We start from the raw sequence: 16788 nt of genomic DNA, 5'->3' as shown, positions 1-16788 counted from the left end.
CCGTGGAGGGACCTCTCAGGTCTTCGGGGAGTTGGATCTGGCCGCTGAAGTAAAAGAGAAAGCGGCGGGCGCTGCTCCGCTCGCCCGCGGGGGCTGGTTTGTTTCTGTGGCGAGAGTCCGAGACTGAGGCGGCGGCGGCGGCCGGTGAGTCTGGAGGCGCGAGCTCCGGGGCGCGCGGCTGAAAGGGAAACGGGGGGGGGAAGGGAGGGAGAGGGAAGCACCTCGCGCTGTATCCGGGGGGGAGGGGGGTCTCGTGGCCTCCTTGCTTCTTGTGTTTTGTTTCCGTTTCTGCCCCGCGCGGCGCCAGTCTCATTTCCGTTCCGAGTTCAAACAACAAGGAGGCGCCGCTGCGGGCGGGAGGGAAGAAGGCCTGAGCGGAGCGCGGGGCGGCGGCGGCGGGGAAATGAGTCCCTTCGCGCCCGCGCGGGGCCTCCTTGCTGTGGCGGCCTTTCGTCTTCGCTCTCAAATCATGAGGCGGGAAGGAGCCGGTCGCTTGGTCCGCCCTTCGCGCCGCCTGAAGGGAGACCTCTGGAGCCCCAGCAAAAGTCCGGGCAGCGGTGGCAGAAGCTTTCCTCTCCGCCGGCAGCGGGGACTGGCCGGGGCCACATATAAACCTGCCGTGGGAATGTCCGCACTCCCTTCTGGCCCACGATCGCACACCCTTTTTCGGTTCACTCGGGGGTGCTTGTAAGTGTTTGGCAACTTGACAGTTCGGGACGGTTCGTCCCTTTGTCTTAGCTGACCTGTGGGATAATTCGCCATCTGCTGCAGTTGTAGTAGGTCTGTCAAAAAGCAGTAGGGTTGTTTAATTGGGTTGTGTGATCGCAGACGCGTTAATAGATGATCTCCATGTATATGCGAATGTACCTCTTTGTGCAAGATGGGGAAAATTGCAATGTAACAGCCTTAAGATACTGTACAGTGAAAACCACATGAGAAGGTACAGTAGTTGTTCGCTGTTATGTAAACGAAGTACGTGGCCCCTCAACCGTCTGAGATAGAATATGATTCTTGTATCTTCAGATTGAGCAAAATCTAGTTTGTTTTCGTTTATGGTCTAGTAAGATGCTAGAGAAGTGAGGGTACAGAAGTGCTATTTCTAGGCACTTTTTGCTTTATGGGTCTACAAGTGTGAGCATTTGAAAATAAGTTCCTCTTTTCACAGCCAGTCTTCCAAGTAGGTGTGTGGTAAGATTGGGATGTCTTTCCATTTGAAATTGTGAATTCTTAGTTCAACAGCTGTATATTCTCTGAAGTGGAACGTAAAACAGTTGTATATTTTTTTGGCACTACATAATTGCCAAAGAATATTTCTGGGAACAACTAATCATTATTTCCTTTTGCAAGTGCAATAGTTTTGCTCACCCATTGTTTAAAGAACAAGTTGTTTTAATTCTCTGATCCAAAGGTCAGAATATTGTTGCCTCCTTTTTATTAGACAGACTGCCACAGTTGCCTTAAGCCATAATCAGTTTGGTTGGTATGGTGAAGTAACTTCTTAAAATTACTTAATTCTTTACAGTCTTATATCAATCGCTTCTTTACCGAAAGCTTCCCCAGAGCAGATTACGTAGATGAGCAGCTACCCTTAGCCTTGCACTTAAAGAAAACAAAAATGGAAAGGGGACAGAGTTGTGGGGAGAAACGCAGTTAAGGCACCAATCCTCCATGATTCAGCAGGTCCTGAGAATTGTTATCTGCATTTGCTGCTACTACCAGCTGGGCTGGAATTGCTTTTCCATCTCAAGAGAGGGTCTTGTAACCAACTGCCTTATGAGTTTCAGCAATAGGACTGTTCAGTTTTCCAGTGGTGATGATGTCATCAGGGCCTTATCTGCAGTGGCAGAAGTGTCATGAAACGGAGAGATTCTAGCAAGACCCCAGAAAGTGAAGAGCCAGCTCTGTGAGGTAGATAGTAGGCCTCTTGAGCAAATTTCACTTCGGCAAGAGCTAGACCTACAGTAACAAGCCAGAGAAGTTAAGCCTCTAAATTATATCATCTTTATCAAGGCCATGTACCACTCAAGATAGTAAGTTACCATGGGAAAATTGGCCTTGTTATCACAATTCCTGACGACAGCTGGTATTCGTAATGGAACACTTATCTTAAATCAGTGTCCTCCAAAGTTAGGGAGTACAATTACAGACTGCTTCACAAATGGTACGGTACCCTAATACAGTTAAATCAAATCATTCCAGTATTCCTAAATGTTGGAGGGAGTGTGGGGAAACTGGTTCATATTTTCACGTGGTGGTCATGTAGTAAAATATGTATCTTTTGGGAAATGATTTTCAGAGAAACTTGTGGAAAAAAAATCAAAAAATTACTTTGTGTTTGCTGCATACAGCTGATGTAATCACTCATCATCAGTCAGCTAGAATTGCTTCAGTCAAAGGCCTTCTTTAATTTATGATGGTCAATTTGTTGTACTATGTTTGGCAAACCATGCTAATGAGTAAACTAACCATGCAGGTGTGTTACCCTTAGACAAGTGAATCTTAATTCTCATTTTTATAAAATATGTTGCCTACTTAACAGCTGTGTTAACACTAATACTCATATGCAAGCTGCTCCAAACACTTATATAGATGTCTGACAAAATCCGCTAAATTAATAATTGACTAAACTGTTTAGTCCTGTTTTTATTACTTCAACTACTGCCTTGTCCTATGTTGCTGTTCATTTGTTTCTTCACCATAAGTAGTTTTAAAATTTCTGTTGTATTTGTGGAAAGTTTTTTTTTACTAAAATTAATTATAAATATCAGTATCATTTGTTTTATGACTGTATTTGCATGTGAAGCATTACTTTGTTCTATTTTATTTTTCAGGCTACCTGTTGAAATATTTCAGCCATGACTAAAAGAGAAGCAGAAGAGCTAATTGAAATTGAAATTGATGGTACTGAGAAACAAGAGTGCACTGAAGAAAGGTATATAGAAGTTCTGAATAAAGGAAGCAAAAGAGAATATTCTCAACTGAGTTTGTTTTAGCTGGCCTCTAAGAGAATTCCAGGAGTTGGATCTTTGGCTGATAGTCACATAAAAAAAATTAACGTCTGCTAGAAGGCTTCACCTACATACAAATGTAGAATCTGCTTTAAAAACTGTTAAAATGAGCTTTTGATCTATAATAGATACTCTACTTTGTAAATGTTTAATACTAAAATGCTAAAGATAGGCTAATGATAAATGCTAAAATAGTAGCTTTTTGAAAAATACAGTGGAAATTTCCTTTTAATTGTTTTCTTTCAGCATTGTTGAACAAACATACACCACTGCTGAATTTGTGAGTCAGGCTATTGATATCAATGAACCTGTTGGAAATCTGAAAAAACTACTTGAACCAAGACTTCAGTGTTCTTTGGAAGCACATGAAATTTGTCTACAGGATATACAGGTAGAACAAAAGTATTTTAGTTAAAAAAGGTATATTGGGGATAGTTCGTAATGTATAAGATTTATTTTGTCCTCTGCTGGTCTTTTTATTAGCAATTTTAATCTTTATTATTTTAATCACTACTACTTCTATAGAATAGATTCCATAGAGCATTGTTGTGCCTAGCAAAGATGAACAACAGTCAGATGCATTTGATGTAGGTTCATGAACTATATTCTTATCTCAACAGAACTTTCAACCATGTTTTATATTTATTTACAGCATGTATGTAATGTCTTGTTAAATAGCAAGGGTGTTGTCTGTGCATCAGATGTTTTGAATAACTTAGGGCAACTAGAATAAATGTATTCAAAATATACACAATGGTAAGTTGAATTTATGAAAATCATAAGTTCAAGTAAGCAAGTATTGAAACTCTAACAAACAAGCTGGACTACTTCAGGTGGCACATGAAAGAAGAAAGAAAAAATACAAAGATTTGTAGCATGTCTCAGTAAAGTTACTTGGAGAGGGAAGTTGTGTATTTGCTGTAGGAAATATGTCTTAAGGAAGGACTACTTCCTTAAAAAAAGTCACTTCTGTCAAAAGTGCTTTAAAATCCAGATAAAATTTCATGGGAAATAACCAACCTCAAGGAAGTGATTATCAGTCTAATTAATATGTTAAAAGAAAGCAAGAAGGGAAAAAGAGTTAACTAAAATGTATTGATTATATATTGTGCTTTATTACAAAGCTTTTTGAAAGTTCAGAGATACTATGTTGTAAAGATGCTGATTATTTTCCATGCATATCTTAGTACATAGGCTAACAGAGTCTTGGTATCTTAATTTAGAATCTGATACAAGCTTGCCATGTCAAGATGTTTGTATTAATGCCTGTTGGTTTACTTGTTGCTGCATGATACAGGCATATATGTCTACGTCAGTCACAAAAGGTAGCAGAGTAAAAATACTTTGTTAGCCAACATGATTTGCTCATTTGGAGTTTGTTATTGAGATATATTTGTTTCTAAAATTCAGAATCAAAATCTGTTTTGAAAAATGAGAATACTCTTTAATTTTCTAAAAGTTTTGCTAACACTAGTGATTGCTGATAGCTGACTTTTCCGTTTTCCTGAATTGTATTTTACTATCAAGCTGGACCCGGATCGTAGTCTCTTTGATCAAGGTGTCAAAACAGATGGAACAGTGCAACTTAGTGTCCAAGTAATATCAAGGCAAGGTAATGAACTCTTTAAATAAATAGCATTTATTGTAAGTGTGCAAATATTAAAACTACTTGTATTTAAGAATGTCATATGTAGTTTTTGTCATACATGTAATGTAGCTAATTTCTTGTTACAGTGGTGCCTCGCAAGACAATTGCCTCGCGGGGCGAAAAACCCGCAAGACGATTGGTTTTCACGATCCCTATAGTGTTTCGCAAGATGTTTTCTTCTATGACCATGCTTCGCAAGATTTTTGTGGAACAAATTAAAATCGTCTTGCGAGGCACCACTGTATATATTTTCCATTCAGTATATGTAAACATTCAATTTGCAACCAAATAACTGTGGGAGAAGTTAAAGTTACAGTATCATAGATGCAGATTCAAAAGTGCAGGATCCCTCCATGACACATGCACATACACACAGTTTCATTCCTGAGTGTGCATCATATCGCGTTCACACACTCTGAATTATGACTTGCCTGCAACTACTGATGGAGGAGGATGCAAGAGTCTGTGGGGAGGAAAGGGAGAAGCTGAAATCCAGAGACCTGCTCTCCACTCTTCTTGTATGACTTAAGAAATGCAAAGGCAGCTGTAGTTGTCATGGCTTTCTTACTACACCCCCACTGCTTCTCTCTTGCCGCCTCCTCTTCCTTATGGATTCAGCATTAGGACATTTTAAAACAAACATTCTCAGGGAGTTGAGTAGGTTTCAAAGCAGTCTGATGAGTGAGGTGCAGGATGGCTCTTTTTTCTTGCATGCTGAAATTCCTTTTTTATTATAGGAGCTCTGCATTCATTTTCATCTGACTATTCTAGAATTAATTCCTGACTCACTATAAAGTAGACCTGTATCGGAATTAAGTTCGTAAAGTAGAATGGTGTTTAGGCTTCGTCATGGAATTCTTTTTTATACACCAGAGTGTAAAGGAAGAACAATTGTAAATCAGAAATCATCTCCCCTACTGCTCTTGAAGTGGTATAATCCCCAATGAAATATATGGTAGAAGCAAAATACTTGGTTAATTCCTTTGTCCTGTTTGCAGAGGTTGTTGAAGAAAGAATGGACTCCGACTAGTTGAGGCATTTATTAGTTGAAATGTTCCATTCAGTTCGGTAGTAGTAAATCCGACTTGTAACAACGTAGTGACTTAATAATAATTTTTAAAATGAAAATAATTTCTTGCCTGTTCAATACTATAGGATAAATGAGCTCACAGTTGTTGAGTATATGGATTACAAAGTAGCTTAAAACAGCTAAAATAATTTTACAGGTATTTCAAACAGTTGTGTGGGTTCAAAGTGATATTAGTTTAGGAGACATTAAAGAATGTTGAAGAAGACTCTCAAATTAAAGGGTTAGTAGAACACTGCTTAGGAAATACGTTATTATGATTGTATAGGATAATAGAAAGGCAGTGATTTTTCTGAGGTTGCATAATGAAATTTCATTAGAATAGTGTGAAAACAAATACTATTTCTAATCTTTGCCTTCATTATATTGAACTGGGATGGAACAATAGAATAGTTTTTCCCCATTTTCTCTAAATTGCAGCTTTCTGTGCTTGCTCATTCCCTCTCTGTTTGCAGGAATAGAACCAAAATTAAACATCCTTGAAATTGTAAAGCCAGTGGAAACTGTTGAGGTAGTGATTGACCCAGATGCTCACCATACTGAAACTGAGGCTCATCTTGTTGAAGAAGCTCAAGTGATAACACTAGATGGAACCAAACATATAACCACCATATCTGATGAAACATCTGAACAAGTAACTCGATGGGCAGCAGCTTTAGAAGGCTACCGTAAAGAACAAGAACGCTTAGGAATACCTTATGGTGAGAAATAATATATGTTGGGACATGTATATTTCTCTAATCATAGTTTTTTCTCTCTCTTTCCCTCTCTTCCCCCTTTGTTTGTGAAAAACTGTATAGAGACTTTTAGATTTTTGTCATTTACAATTTTATTGCAAAATATTAGCAGACACCTAGTGTGTTCTACTGTAAGGTAAAAACCATTGTAAATATTTGGTTGACTTCATATTGAAGATGGGGTAACAGTCACTTGCAAAGTTTAAACAAATAGAGGTATATTTAGTATACTTCTGTTCTTTTCTAGACCCTGTGCAATGGTCAACTGACCAAGTACTTCACTGGGTAGTATGGGTGATGAAGGAGTTCAGTATGACGGATATAGACCTAAATACTCTTAGCATTCCTGGGAGAGAATTGTGCAGCCTCAGCCAAGAAGACTTCTTCCAAAGGGTCCCTCGGGGAGAAATCCTTTGGAGCCACCTTGAACTTCTTCGAAAATGTATGTGAGTTTGCAATTAATTTTTAATAAGTTTGTAATCAATTTTTAAACTAAAAAGCCTTTATATCATATTAGTCTTAATTATTAAACAATATATTTAGGCAATCAGTATGACCTAAAATTCAACTGATACTTTGCAGTCGTTTGTTGCAAAATTTAATGCCAAGTAATGAGCCCTTTCTATGTGCCCATTTCATGTCTTAAATGAGTTAAAACACTTGCACAGTTAGAATGAAATAATTGTAGAATAATGTGAAAAGAAGGTCCTCGATGAAAGTAGAGTTTGAATTATTCTAAGACTTGTTAACTGGGATGTCAGTGATTTCAACAAGAGAGTTGTCACTTAATTTTTTTAAAAAAAATTAGATAAGAAGAGGATATTGCTGATAATAACCAGACATTTCAAGCATGGGATAAAGAAATGTGTATAAAATGAAAATACGATGAATATTACCAATACAGAAATTGACAAACTCATTGTTCTTTATCTTTATTTCATTTCTGTATGAATACATTTATACTTGCACATGCACAGTGGTACCTCGATTTAAGAACTTAATCCGGATTGAGACTGCGTTCGTAAGTCAAAACGTTCTTAAGTTGAAGCACCATTTCCCATAGGAATGTATTGAAAACTGATCAATGTGTTCCGAGGGAATAAAAAAGGCAAAAAGGCAGGGGACCTCCCTGGTGGTCCCTGCCGCCACGATCGGCGCCTTCGGAGGTCTTCAAGGGCTTTCCCCCCAACATTGGAGGAAGCCCTTTGAGACCTCCGAAGGCAAAAAGGCAGGGGAAAAGGGCTGGAAATTCTAATTTCCCGCCTTTTCCCCCTGCCTTTTTGCTTTTGGAGATCTCTGCTTCCCCCCCCCCCCCGACATTGGAGGAAGCCCTTTGAGACCTCCGAAGGCAAAAAGGCATGGGGAAAGGGTGGGAAATTCGAATTTCCAGCCCTTTCCCCCTGCCTTTTTGCCTTTGGAGGTCTCAGGGCTTCCTTCGATGTCAGGGGGAAAGCCCTTGGAGACCTCAGAAAGTGCCAATCGCTCTGTTCGCAAAAAATTGGCATCGACTTGCGAACAGAGCCTCAACCTATGAAGACAAAAAGGCAGGGGAAAAGGACAGGGAATTTGAATGTCCCACCTTTTTCCCCTGCCCTTTTTCATCTGTAGGTCGAGGCTCCATTTGCAAGTCGATGCCAATTTTTGCGAACAGAGCTGTTCGGAAGTCGAAATGTTCATAGGTAGGGACATTCATAAGTCGAGGTCCCACTGTACTTCTAACCATGATGTTCCTTATAAAATTATCAGTTACCTTTGTTCTTTCTCTTCTGATTCTCTAATAAAATACTACAAAGATTTAGTTATAGAGTTCATTTTGAAAAAAATGTGATTTTTTTTCTTGTAGATGTGCTGGCTAGCCAGGAACACTCTGGAGAAATAGCAACAGTTACTATTGATCAACGTAAGATGTTGTGCCATACATTACTGAATAAGCGTATCTGAAAGTTGTTTTCAGCATGAAGATAAATACAAATCTCAGGCTTGGCTACATTTCTTGAAGCACATGATTTCTGGTGCTTCTAAGGGCATGTTCAGATTTTGGACTTTTGAAACTTGTCAGTTTCACGCCTTATAATTATCCTAGATATTTATTATTATTTATTTTATTTATTTAACTTATATACCACCAACACTATCCAAAGGTCTCTGGGTGGCTTACGACAATTTGATTTTAATAAAAAGATAACAACTATTAAAATACAGTGCTCTAAAAATTGCCATCAGGACCCATAGTTGATATTATTTCAATTAAAAACCTTCTGGAACAGGAAGGTTTTGACCTGGCACCGAAACGTCATCAACTTTGGCACCAGACTAATCTCCATTGGGATGGTGTTCCATAATCTGGGGGCAGCTACTGAAAAGGCCGTTTGTCTACAAGCCATCCCTCGTACCTCCTTGAGGGATGGCTCTTTCAGGAGGGCCCCCTGGCTAGATCTTAATTGCCGGCTAGGTTCATATGGAAGGAGGCGGTCCTTCAGATATCCAGGGCCCAAGCCGTTTAGGACTTTATATGTCGAAACAAGCACTTTGAATTGGGCCCGGGCAACGACAGGTAGCCAAAGTAATTTGAACAGAATCGGCTTGATGTGTTCCCTAGCAGCCCCACCACTCACCAACCATGCAGCTAGATTCTGAATGAGTTGCAGTTGCCGGACCGTCTTCAAAGGCAGCCCCATGTAGAGCACATTGCAGTAATCTATACTGGATGTTACCAGTGCATGCATAATTGTCATGAGACTGCTCGTCCAGGTATGGCCGTAGCTGGTATAATTTCTGCATCTGAAGGAACATTTCATTGCACTTTTAAAATCTTCAGATTGTGAAAGAAGATTTACATAATACACAAAAAAAACTGCAGGTATCCAACTGATTTTTTTATGTTAAGGTTCAGAATGTTGAATAAATTTGCATAATCTCATATAGATACAGAAGACAGTTTATGGACTTGGAGACAGAGATAAATTTCTGTGGAAAAAGCTGAAGTGTGTTTGAATAGTACTACTCAGCTTGTATTAAAACAATTTTGTAGTTTTAAAGTTGCTAAGGTATGTATTCGCGAAGGCTTTCACAGCCGGAATCTAATGGTTGTTGTGGGTTTTTCGGGCTCTTTGGCCGTGTTTTGAAGGTTGTTCTTCCTGACGTTTCGCCAGTCTCTGTGGCCGGCATCTTCAGAGGACTAGAGTGCTGTCCTCTGAAGATGCCGGCCACAGAGACTGGCGAAACGTCAGGAAGAACAACCTTCAGAACACGACCAAAGAGCCCGAAAAACCCACAACAACCATTGCTAAGGTATATTTGAAAGTAATTGAACTATGGCCTACTAAAATCTGGCAAGCAGAAAGACATTGTCCAGGGTGATAAGTGTTTAGCTTCTTTGCCCATAATTTGTATTTTGTAGTTAGATGAATAAATGATGCAAATTGAGCAAATATTTAGCATAATTCCAATAATATGGGATATATTTGGTACATAATACAGAGTTCTGCTTTTCACAGTACTTCCAAGCTTTTGTAGTGAAAATACAAAACTGATACAGAACTTCACTCCTCTGTATCAGAGGAGTGCTGAATGTGAGTTCCGAGCACCCATATTGCTTTTAAAATCTAAAGAGCTCTGCAGAAAGACCTGGTATACCCACAAGTAAATGCTTCTAATGCAGCACACTGACTTAGTCATGATGGATGTAGTGCTCTGACATGCCTATGCCATTACAATGGGGAAGTTCCTCTCTATAGTGTAGATTACACATGCTAAGATTTAAGAAATAGTGCAAATCCACTAGTGTTAATGATTCTTCAGATTTCAAGCAGAATAGTGTTGTCACAAATATCTGATGTGGAATAAATTATGGGAGAGTGTCTTCTATATTACAGTATTGTTGAATGACTGTGGGTTTATGTCACTTGCCTATATTTTTATTGTGTAATATTCTCTTTTCTATAGCTGTTCAAATTATTCCAGCTTCTGTACAGCCTTCTACTCCAACCACTATTAAAGTCATAAACAGTAGCACAAAACCAGCTAAAGTGCAGAGAGCACCAAGGATTTCAGGAGAAGATAGAAGTTCACCTGGTAACAGAACAGGTATTTTTTTAAAAAAAAAGTTTGCAAACATTTGTACACTGAACACTGCAATGTCAAATTGTAAAATTTGTTTTAGGAGATGAAGCAAAAGGCAGGTTTAATTGGATGGTTACAGTATTTGAGAAATGAGGAAGCAGTGTTAAAGTTGCCTATGGGGGAAATGAAATTGTCAGTTACTTGGGGATCATATTGGAGAAGTCTCTAAATGTTTTGGAAAAATGTTTTTTATTTTAATGTAAATGAGATTACATTGCATATTTATAGTTTACTTTAAATGAATATTGTTTATGTATTTTAACATTTCTCACTGCCTCTTCAGGGATGAAATGGAATGTATCAGTATTCTTTTGTTCCAGAAAGTAGAGCTGGTATGCTTTGAGTTTTGATTAGCTTTTCTTCCTCTGCTTTGTCCATTATTTCTTTCGTTCCAATTCTTTTCTGCCAGTTAGTTTTATTTTAATATCTTTTGTTCTTCTGTCAGAACACTGTTCTGTTCTGAAACCTTTAATGACATTTACAAACTTCAACAACACAAGCAAAATATGAAGTAAAATTACAGAAGTTTCACAAATTAGGAGCAAGAAGCAGGGGACAATTTCAGAATTGCAGATAAGAAACCTGCAACGGTAGCGGTCAGCGAATTACATTTATCACTCATGAAAATAAAAACAATTGACTCAGAAGAATTGGAAAAATAAGAGATCCAGGGTTCAAGAAAAAAAAATCGGATGTAAGAATGAGCAGGGCATCATTCATCATTACTTATTGTAATAGTTTAATTGAACTGTTTATACATTTTCCCCTTTTATTTTGTTATTTGCACACTCTAGCTTTCTTGTTAAATAAAATATTGAGTTCATTTGTATTTTCATCATTTCCTTCTCAACAGGAAATAATGGCCAGATCCAGTTATGGCAGTTCTTGCTTGAGCTTCTCACTGATAAAGATGCTCGTGATTGCATTTCATGGGTTGGTGATGAAGGAGAGTTCAAACTAAATCAGCCAGAGCTAGTTGCACAGAAATGGGGACAGCGTAAAAATAAGCCTACTATGAACTATGAAAAACTGAGTCGTGCTTTACGGTAAGTGAAGAACTGAAGAAAACAACAGTTAAGGCATTCGCATCCTGTTGTTGGGTTGAGAAGGCTCCTAGAATAGTTTAAGTGTGATTGATAAAAATAAGAAAGGGATGTGATAGAAAGGGAAGAGGAAAATAGCAAAGTTAGCTCCCATTCTTCCAGTTAAGTAATGACAATCTGGAGTGAAAACAATGCAGAGACAGGAAGCTGATGGGAGCTATTCTTCCAGTAGAGCTGCTGGAATTATCCTGTTTTCCATCTCCCTGTCTTTCAGCCTGATTGAATAGCTGCAGTTTAGCTGGAGGTAGCACCTATGTCATCTGCTTCAGCTGCATTCCAGTAAATGAAGATGGTGGGTAGTGGTAGGGAGAGTTCTGATAGAGCTAGTTTTTCAGTAAAGTTGATGAAAAGGCCTTGTTTCCCGACTCACTCTGTTTTTGACACTACTGCTACTGGATGATAGTAAGAGAACTGCTTATACTGACTCATATTAGTACTCATCCAGGCCAGTGTTCTTCTGTGGCAGTAGCCATTTGCTTACAGAACTTCACAAGAACATTTAAATGGTTTGTCCCAAGCGTGTACCTCAAAGTAGTTTCTTCTCATAAATGTATGCCACTCATGGCTGCTACATTTCTTTAATATCTTCACCTTTCTTGAATAATTGACTGTAATACATGAGTCATTTGATTCTAACAAGGCTCTGCATAAGACAGTACATATTTGTGTATATGCATCTCTTGAAAATTTGTCCATTATTTCTTGTTGTAAACAGGCTGAATCTCATCCTTGTGTTCAGTGCTGTTGAATCCTGCATGACCTATTTACATGTACAAATTGACTCCAAAATTTAAGCCCAGTTTGGGAGGAAAGGTTTGGAAAATCTACCTTGATAACAGCAGTTTTCTCTTGCATGCCTGCAAGTAAAACATATAGCCTCAACAAATGGAAATAAATGTTCAGGGAATCTGTGTTAGATTGTGGCAGCAAAAATGAGTCTTTTTGACATATATGGAGCTAGTCTGGACAGACTACTGCTTTCTTGAAGGAATGAAAAATAAGTTTCATTTGTCTGAAAGATGCAGCTGAAACCCCTTTCCCCCATGACCAGACATTCCCAATTGAAACAAAATCATTACAATAATAGATATTTTAGGAAAAGGAGGTTGGGGTGATATCCAGAAACTTACAGATATTTTGTAATCAGCTGGCACAAAGAGATACTCTGTCAAATATGAATTGTAGATAAAATCTATTGAATAATGTCTCAGTGAATATGAACACCCACACCAAATGACCTAAAACAGTATTGCTTCAGGTTGTTTGTACTGTGTAATATTTCATCTGCCTTTCAGATTTGTCTCCCATTCTGTTATTGATTGGGACTTTGGGAAATTCCAGTATTCCTCATGTACTTCAATGTATGTTGAATCATTCCATAGCAAGGCATTGGCTTGCAGAGGCAGGGATTTGAATAAAGATTGGGTCTCAAATGCAATTAATTGTCTCCACCACTTAGTGTGTTCATAACTTCATATTCTTCTCACTCAGTATTTGTCACGTTCAGTTACTTTTCAAGAACACTTTCTTTTTCAATGAAGGTATTACTATGATGGAGATATGATATGCAAAGTACAAGGCAAGAGGTTTGTCTACAAATTTGTCTGTGACTTGAAGACTCTCATTGGATACAGTGCTGCAGAATTGAACCGGTTGGTCACAGAGTGTGAACAAAAGAAACTGGCAAAGATGCAGCTCCATGGAATTGCACAACCGGTCACAGCAGTTGCATTGGCTACAGCATCTCTACAAACGGAAAAAGATAACTAAGTACCAGGACCGAAAAGCTTGGAAGCATAAGGCCTTTATTGTATACTGAGCAGTTTCTGGTCTTAAAATGGGAACTTCTATTCTTCAGCAGTTCAATATGCATGGTTTTTCTACAGATGACTAAGACTCCCATAAATTTGGATCTTTTTCACTGAAAGATATATATTTTGTGTTTAGAATGTTGAGGGGATTGTACAGATTCTTCTCCAACACGAACACATCTGTTGCAACCAGTCTGGGATTGGTAAGAAAACCCAAAATCAGTTGGTACTCTTTGTGAAGACCAACAGATAATTCCCACCACCACCATTAAAAGAAACTGAAGCATTTACACAATATAAACAGTTAATAATTTGAATTTAGTTCTGAGCACTTCTGTCTTTAAGCTACCAGATGGGATGTAATATATTTCCAGAAACAGAGCAGCTGTTAACCATGCTCATTATTATGTAAGCATGCAGAGTTGTAAAAAACTGAAAAGTACCATGCTTGTAATGTGATCTCTGTTTATTAGCAAAAGAAGTGTAATATAGGCAGAACTGAAGATCATTAACAAAGAAAGAGATCCAAGTTTAAGACCTTCAAGGTCAAAACCCAATTATGAGTATTTTGATACAGTATGTAGATAATATGCATATTTGAGGGGAAATGCTTAATTATCTTGAGAGACATTACTGAGCTTAATGTGTGGCACAAAAAAGAGTTTCCACATTTTTCCTCTTAGGAGATTAAACACTTGAAATTCTGTCTCTCATCCAAAGAATAGGGTTTGCTTTCTTTTATTCTACACTGCAGAGTATATCAGTTGATTCTGTTTGTACTTGCACTGTAGTTGACTTTGAACTGAAGACTTAGGTTAATCACAGAGAGAAGCCCCTTCCTATTCAGAAATGAGATGAACTGCAGCTATACTGATTAGAAATGAAGTCTGACTTCCTTATGTTATATAGATTACCATATTAAATTAAAAATTCAGGGGTTTTTAAGTTACAGTACTTGGTTTCCAAACTGTTATTTTTGGTGCTTTGGAAAGAAAAGGGTGTGTATTCAATCTAAACAAAATGTAGTTCGGTGAGTTAATATTTTTAAGCATTATCCAGATTAAACACAGAGATACTGGTAGTAGTGCATTGCTAGCCCCTGCATATTCTCCATTATAATATTTTTGATACCATATAAAACCTGGAAAGCAGATTCATGGTATACATTTGTCTCCTTCTCTTCATCTGCCGTTTGTGTGATATGTTTTGAAAGCAGGCTTTTTATTGAATCATAATTAAAAGAACAAAGCTATTGCAAGTTGTGGTTTTCACTTAACAGTCTGTAAAAGTGCAGATGTTAAAATGAGCATCTTCATTCTTTATGAGCAAGTCATTCAGAGTTGAGAATCAAGCTTATAGTAATAAGGACTGAACATAAATTTTTGCTTAGCCCTCGGAGCTGCACATAGTAGCTGTATTTACAGTAATAGTACCACTGATTTCCACATCTGGCTATACATGTTATTTTCAGGATCTTCAGAGAAGTCAGAGGAACATACTGTGTCAATGGAAAAGCATTTTAGGCATCAAAAGCGTTAACATTTTGGTGACAATCCTGTAGCCAATTGTCCACTGTCCCAAGTGGGAATTGCCATCTAAGAACAGAGAACTGCAGTTTTGAGTTTTGCTACTGTTCTTCAAACTGATTGAGAATACTTTTTCTGTCCAAAGTCTGAAAAATAATTATGGTGATAGAAACTCCCATTTGAATCATATGTCAAAAATGTGAACTCTTCTGTGCATAGTAGGAACTCTTCATTTAAAGTGAAAGGAGAGTTGACTTTACCTGAAAAGTCAGGCTTCAGGGTATCAGCGATAAAGAAAACAAATAATGTAATTCATCTTACTAGTTCATATTTTTTGCAAGATACGTTTTGAAGTGTACCAGGCATCTAATATTTCCTAGAGTGACCACAAGTTACATACATTAATGCTTTCTTAGATATAATCAGCTATGCACATAATAGAATAAGCCATAATAGGGAACATGGCATATGGCCATTCTTTTATATACATGGGCTTTGTTTTCTGAAATTTAAACTTTCGTTATACTTCCTTCATAAGTTTGCTGCACTTGTAATATTTTACTCATTTATAAAGAAGCAATGTGTTTTTTAAACATTGGATTAGATCCAGACTTAGTCATGCTTTGAGTTGGACCCACTGATATCAATGAAACAAGGTTGCTATGACTAATTTAAAGTTCATTAATTTCAATGGGTTGGCTCTTACCATCACTTAGTCTAGATTAAATATTTGTCAGATTTTTGTGGGGGACAATCTGTGGCTAATTTGAGGTCTTCAGTAAGAGGGTATAGATTATTCTATGTCAAATTCTGTGTGGCCGCTGGAAGAAAAATATAGATGGTATATTCCCAAATTTTTGTAAATGGAAGGGTTTTTTGCATACATTTTTACTCTTTAAGGTCACATACTCTGATAATTATGTATTTCTTTTTGTGTTGAATTTTTTGGTAATTTTACATGAAACAATTATTTTCTATTTTTACTCTTAAAATATTTGTGCATAAAATTGTCAATATAGTAAAGTAAGAAAATAAAATTTTACACAGTAAAGAAGTTTGGACTCCTGTACATTTTGAAAGATAGTGTGTGTAATTTAAATAATTTTTTATGATGATGTTTGCGTGCACATTGAATTTAATAGAAACACAGTTAAGCTTGGAACAGACACATATAAATCAGTAATACACACTATCATGATTAATTTGTTCAGTGGGTTTCGTTAGAGCTACTCTTAAGTATGAGTAATTCCAAATGTAGCCAGTGATGCAAAGTATAACAGAAGGTGGGATTATGTACTTTTAAGCAATATCGTGGGCTGAATTTGCTAATCAGGTTGATAATCAACTGCCAGCATGACACAACCTTACATTCTCCCTCTTGAAGTGTTCCAGGGTGCCTAAAAACTGGCTTTGGAGGGTTTCCTAGCCCTCCAGAGAATGTCACGGAGCTTATTGTCCCTCCAGATTCTGCTGCTGCTCCATTAGCAGAAGCACTCTTGTTGGATTCCTGACCCCTTCCCTTATTCTACCACTTCTACATATTGTGTTGCTTAATTCAGAGAGCATTCCTGACTTCCATCAAAAGCCTGCTAAGGCCTTAATTTTCTCATACCACTGAAATCTGGTGATAAAAATGTGACAATGCCTAGTTAAATCAACGTGAATTTATTTTTTTAATTTTGAATTAAATTATTTTATACCCATTTATTTGAGAAGACTTCACTAGCTGTTCTGTCAGCCTGATCT

General features: G+C 37.7%; 1 protein-coding gene across 5 annotated transcripts; it reads left to right on the top strand.

Annotated features, from left to right (window-relative positions):
* Nucleotides 1–4: 4 nt before the first annotated feature.
* Nucleotides 5–16096, top strand: GABPA (GA binding protein transcription factor subunit alpha). 5 transcript variants are annotated; one of them, XM_020789613.3, is made up of 10 exons: nucleotides 5–144; nucleotides 2832–2932; nucleotides 3255–3399; nucleotides 4536–4620; nucleotides 6199–6444; nucleotides 6728–6922; nucleotides 8324–8380; nucleotides 10426–10566; nucleotides 11456–11648; nucleotides 13247–16096. In XM_020789613.3, exons 2-10 carry the CDS (start codon nucleotides 2856–2858, stop codon nucleotides 13473–13475), a joined length of 1368 nt encoding a protein of 455 aa, XP_020645272.1. In that variant the 5' UTR covers nucleotides 5–144; nucleotides 2832–2855; the 3' UTR covers nucleotides 13476–16096. The 5 variants fall into 5 exon arrangements, with proteins under 5 accessions (XP_020645272.1, XP_020645273.1, XP_020645274.1 ...); XM_020789614.3 differs by lacking the exon at nucleotides 5–144 and adding an exon at nucleotides 549–687; XM_020789615.3 differs by lacking the exon at nucleotides 5–144 and adding an exon at nucleotides 607–940.
* The last annotated feature ends 692 nt before the right edge of the window (nucleotides 16097–16788 follow it).

This window comes from Pogona vitticeps, chromosome 3, assembly GCF_051106095.1.
Source record: "Pogona vitticeps strain Pit_001003342236 chromosome 3, PviZW2.1, whole genome shotgun sequence".
Taxonomy (NCBI): domain Eukaryota; kingdom Metazoa; phylum Chordata; class Lepidosauria; order Squamata; family Agamidae; genus Pogona; species Pogona vitticeps.
This window is presented reverse-complemented; position numbering and strand designations above follow the sequence as displayed.